This window comes from Atta colombica, unplaced genomic scaffold (genome assembly GCF_001594045.1).
Source record: "Atta colombica isolate Treedump-2 unplaced genomic scaffold, Acol1.0 scaffold109, whole genome shotgun sequence".
NCBI lineage: Eukaryota > Metazoa > Arthropoda > Insecta > Hymenoptera > Formicidae > Atta > Atta colombica.
The window spans coordinates 753,244-759,048 of record NW_017259194.1 but is presented as its reverse complement, the minus strand read 5'-3'; the positions used below and the strand labels follow the sequence as shown (position 1 = coordinate 759,048).

The following is a 5,805-nucleotide window of genomic DNA, read 5'->3' as shown; positions in this document are numbered from 1 at the left end:
TAGAACTGTGTTGAAAAAACTGCGCTGAAAAAACAGATAGTAGTATTTAATAAGCATGGAAAGGAAAAGAAGGAAGCATGGAAATGGGAGGGTAAAGAGATTGAGGAAATATAATGTTTTAAATACTTAGATTTTACTTTTTTTTTAATAGAAAAGATGATTATGAAGATCATATAATAGAATTGAGCAAGAAAGGGAGGGCTCAAAAAGGAATGGGGTTTAGGAGAAAGACTATGCAGAAACGATTTTACAAGGAAATGGGTACTATTTAAATACCCAATATAAAGTATTATGGAGTATAGAGTAGAAATCTGGGGATGGGAAGAAAGAGGAAGTCTGGAGAAAATTATGTTAGATTACGAGGGCTGTTTGATAAGTACCCGTGTTTGACGACTGAGGGCGCCTCTGATTAAAAGTCTGTATACCACCGTGTAACGCCATTTTTTGAACGCAAGTAAAACTTTCAGACAGCTGTACCGGTTAGTTTAATTTTTTATAACAATTGAAAGTAAACGAGTTTGTGCTTGTTTGCAATCATGGAGAAAGAGCAATATCGGTCTGTGATTCGATTCCTGTTTTTGGACGAGAAAACGTGTGAAGAAATCAAAGTTGCATGCCGTATATAAGGACAACGCACCTTCGATGACTATCATAAGATATTGGTACAACGAATTTAAGCGTGGCCAAACATCCATTTTTGAAGAGCGCCCAGGTCATCCGATTGAGGTGACTACGGAGGATGTGATCAACAAAATCCATGATATCGTGTTAGCAGACCGCCGGGAGATCAGAGAGATTGCTAACATTGTAAAGATCTCAACTGAACGCAAAATGTCCTACGAAACATTGGGCATGAAAAAGCTATCGGCGAAATGGATGCCGCGTTTGCTTATAGTGGAACAAAAACGGAATCGCATGACAACTTCAAAGCACTGTTTGGACATGTTTAAGCGCAATCCGAAAGAATTTCTGCGTTTCGTCACTGTTGACGAAACATGGATCCACCATTACACACCAGAAGCGAAAGAACAGTCTAAACAGTGGACTAAATCCGGCGAATCTGCTCCAAAGAAGGCCAAAAACGGTTCTATCGGCCAGAAAGATCATGGCTACCGTTTTTTGGGATTCGCAAGGCATGATTTTCACCGATTTGGAGAAGGGATGGACAATCACGGGACAGTACTATGTTATGATTTATTGGATCGACTCGACTGAATTGAAAAAAAAACGGCCTCATTTAGCGAAAAAAAAGTGCTCTTTCACCATTATAATGCACCAGGTCATTCGTCCGCAATCGCCATGGCAAAACTGGTCGAACTACGAATTGTTGTCTTATCCCTATTCTCCATTTGGCCCCCTGCGATTTCTATTTATTTCCAAACATGAAAAAAGGCTTGAAAAAAAGGCGGAAAGTGCTTTGCATCAAATGAGGAAGTCATCGCCGAAAGAGGCCTATTTTAATGAGTTCGACCAATCATATTTTTTAAACGGTATAAAAATGTTGGAATATGGGCTGGGCTAAATGTATCGAGCTGAAAGGAGATTATGTAGAGAAATAAAAAGAAAAATTTTTTTTTAAAGTGTTTTCTTCTCTAACACGGGTATTTATCAAACAGCCCTCGTATATGAGATAGATATTCAACATAAAGTTCTGCATTCCAAGATATGTGATAATGAGGGAAGTAGCTATGGACAAATTAAGGGTAGGTTGGGGAATAAGAGCCATGAGATATGAGAGGAGATTAAAGAAAAGGAGAGAAGACTGCCTCCTTCGGTGTTGTTGGAAAGAAAAAGAAAAGAATAAATAAAAGGATGTATATGGTAAAAAAAAAGAAAGATTTTACAATAGGAATGAATGGGGAATAAATGCTAGGGAATTACAGGACGATAGAAATGAAGGAAGGTTAAAGGAGAAAATAATTAGAAGGGAAAGAGATGAGCAAAGACAGTGGCAAGATAGAATGAGGACTGCGAGATACAATGAAAGGTACAAAGAGTTTGATACGGGAAATAGATGTCCTAATTATTTAAGGAAGGAAAACATATGTAAGGTGGGAATGGGCGAAGGCGTGCGAAGATTAGTTAGGCTTAGATGGGAATATGGAGGAAGGAAATAAATATTGGCTAGATAAGGATATATAGAAAATGCGTATTTTACGGAATAGGGATAGACTGTATGAAACAGTATATGGAGAAAAGGCCCAAAAGTATGTAATTGATTTAAGGAGCTAGGAAAGAATAAGAAGGAAATATAAAAGAAACTTTGGAGAAGTTATTAGAAGTTATTAGATTCAGTTAAATGTAAAGTTTCAGGTAAATTAGAGAGAGAAAGAAAAAAATAAATCCAGAAAAGGAAACGGAGGAAGACCTTGCGAGGTAAAGCACATAGAGTATACTTAGGCAGGAGAACAAATTTGCATCTAGAAATGCGTGAGATTAGAAAGACTGTGACATAATATTAGGAATATATATTATACTGCGACATATCTATGTATAGTTGTAGCTAGGAGTCGTACTATTGTACTGTAGTATATTATATAGTATAGTATACTATATATTGCATATATACTATATATACTATTGCATATATAGTATACTATATATGCAATGATCAGGCTATGATATGTAGGTAATAAATATTATAAATATTATAGGAGAACATATGTTATAATATTCAAAGAAATGAAAATAAAATCATTTATTTGTTTGGTACTAGCTTGTTGTTAGATACTAGCAGTGTGGAAAAATGAGTGTGGAAAGGAATTTATATAAACCAAATCCCCTTCTTGGGGCTATGTAAATGTTAAAATGTAATAAATTCATCGATAAAGGCAGGAGAGGAGTGTAAGTATGAATGAATTAAGTATTTCTGTAAACCAAGTCCTTTTTGGCATATATGTGCTGAAGTGTAAATAAATTCTATTCTTCTATAATTATATTAAATTATATCACGAAAAGATCAAAAAATATAAAACACGATAAAATTTATTTTTTTAGCATGTATAACTTTTTTCTAATCATATGAGATAAAGAAATTTAAATATATAATTTAAAAAATTGTAATATTTATAAGAAATGTTTTATTTTGCGTTATATTTTATTTAAATATGTAAAATAAAGAATTTTATTGAATATAAAAAAGCTATAAAATTTTTTTAATATAAAATAATATTTTATTAGAATAAAATGTATATTTCATATAAAATTATTTTATTGTTGCTATTTTCATATAAATTATGACAAATAATCGATGAATATGTAATGAAAAATAATATATTTGTAATTATATTTGCATTGTTAATTTTCATATAATACTGATACTATTCATAAATACATTTTAATAATTTTAATGAAAAAAAACGTGTCAATCATCATCGAAATTTCAAATCTAAACAACATTATTTGTCATATTAGTTACACTCATATGTCATATAACACGTTTTCAAAAATTGATAACTGAAACTTATAGAATATACAAAAAATGTTAATATTATACTTATTATTAGTTTAAGTTAACATTTAATTCTCCATAGCCATAAATATTGTATATGCACATTTAAGAGCATTAATACTGTTCAGTGCGCTTCACAGTCTTTAGGACATACGATTTACCAGCTTTTTCTGTTTATTCACAGAATAAAGTAGATATGCTATACTATTAACTATATAAATAAACTATATAAAAGATATTCTTCTTAAATATTACATTAACTGCCGAATATGAGCGTACCAAATATAGATGCTCTTGATTGCACCTATACATACATATATCTGTACTAATTAGGAAGCCCTCTGTGTATGTGTGTGTGTGTGTGTGTGTTTGACTGCGTATTGTATGTATGTACTGTAGATATATGTAACAAACAATAGACCACATGTTTGAGTAATGACCTTAAAGCTATTTGAACACAGCCAACAGTCACATTAATTATATGATATCACACCAATGCATAGAATAACATACAAAAATGATTATTTTACATACAATTTAAAAAATACAAAATTGATAAAAAAAATAGCAAATTGAGATTCCTAGAAAAATGGCACATAATTTCTAATTTAAATACTGATTATTTTAACGAAGTAATGTTGATAACGGAGAAGATGGTGGCAATGATGGAGATGGAGGCCTTGCAGCAAGAGTTTCCAATTCACTGCAATGAAATTGACATACGGAGCTAGAAGTGCTTAGAGTTGATTCCGAAAGCATTCCCCGTCCTTTATAAGCTTTCCTCGCTCGATTGTTATCCTTGCCGGTTTCAACTACACCGCCATCATCATATTTACGAAAACAAATTGATAATATTTTCAGTCTGTAAAAATTCAAATTATAATCATTAATTAATTTATATCTTGTAATATCCAATTGCTTCATTTTAAAATGTATTTTTAATGTATCACAAACTTACATATTATATAACAAAAATTGATTACCTGGGATATTCAAACTGAGCAAATTGTGAAGACGGTCCTATAACTGCTAACATTGGACATAAAAACAACGTTGCATATATCCAACTTACTCCCATGACAAGCACTAAAAAAAGACCGATTTGTATATATGCTAGTACATGAGAAGGTAACATTAAAGCACCCGCAGCACCACTTGTAATTGCTGCCATAAGAGTAGGACCACCCATTTGTTGTAGAGCCGCTTTTACTCTGTCTATTTTCTTCTCAGAGACGCATGCTTTATAACTCACAGCATAATGCAAGCTAAAGTCCACAGCAAGTCCTAATAAAACAAAATATCCAGAAATATTAATTTCACAAATAGTTTAAACTTATCTTTTAATTTTTATTTACCTATTGCTGTAGTGATTGCAACACTTTCTAAAATATTGAGTTTCCATCCAAGAAGAATAAGTATTGCCACGGTTACAATTATTACAGCACCAATAGCTAGAATGGCGTACAGGCTAATAAGAGGATTTAAGGTCACCAATGCTAATACTATTAGAGCCAAAGTTAGCGATACTCCCATCGCATATAAAGTTCCATGATATAATGTACGCTGGAGCTCGTAAAATTCTAGATGACTGATAAACCATCCGCGTCGCATTCCTCGAGGTGCAGTTCGTAATTGATTCTGCATCCAATTTTCAACCTGTAAAATTTAAATTCAAGAAGTTCAATTAAACTTTACTTCAAGGATTTATACTTTTACAAATATTATCAATTCATGTCGTTATTTACTAATATCAAATAAGTAATACTTGCTTCATTAAAAAATTTATCCATACTTCCAAACGAGAGACTATATGCATATGTGCTATCATATTCGACAATAAGCGCTTTAATTTTAGGTGTTACTTTAATCGGAAATGTATCGTTTGATGCTTGCGCGGACAGTAATGGTTCTTTAACGAATTTTGGACCTCCAGAAATTGGACCAGTCCGAAACCACAAATGAGGCGTGTGATATATTCTATTACTAGCTTCAGCTGCACATTGTTGCAGAACGCTTGGTTTGTAAGGAAATTTACTACTCTTGCAACATGGTATATACTCAATCTGAGGATCGACAGGATCTTTACAAGATCTCTTCATCCATAAACGTAATGGTTCAATAAAGCAATTGGATAATAAAGGTCCCGTAGTACTACGGTAAAAAGGTTGACTTCGTAAATTTCCGCAAAATTGTTCAAGCCATAATTGAGATTTTGGATGAGAAACATCAAAAGCATCATCCCAGTCAGGTATTCCTCGTTTACGAGGATCAAGATAATCACCATTATCGATTGGATTTATACCCCAAACAAATCTTAATGGTAAAACTTCAGCATCTCCGCCAACCTGTACGAA

At 32.8% G+C, this 5,805-nt stretch overlaps 2 protein-coding genes across 2 annotated transcripts in view; one reads left to right on the top strand and one right to left on the bottom strand.

Annotated features, from left to right (window-relative positions):
• Window positions 1-291: 291 nt before the first annotated feature.
• LOC108693227 lies at window positions 292-1,522 on the top strand. Its single transcript, XM_018202056.1, is given in 3 exon segments — window positions 292-384; window positions 628-1,077; window positions 1,079-1,522. Coding segments are annotated over 3 exon segments (987 nt in total).
• A 2,553-nt stretch (window positions 1,523-4,075) lies between these two features.
• Window positions 4,076-5,805, bottom strand: part of LOC108693377 (protein dispatched) — a 4,256-nt gene continuing 2,526 nt past the window's right edge. The window contains exons 7-10 of the mRNA XM_018202274.1: window positions 5,221-5,694; window positions 4,807-5,107; window positions 4,435-4,735; window positions 4,076-4,313 (exon numbers count right to left, since the gene is read on the bottom strand). Of these exons, the coding sequence (XP_018057763.1) occupies window positions 4,076-4,313; window positions 4,435-4,735; window positions 4,807-5,107; window positions 5,221-5,694 (1,314 nt within the window). The remainder of the gene's footprint in view (window positions 4,314-4,434; window positions 4,736-4,806; window positions 5,108-5,220; window positions 5,695-5,805) is intronic.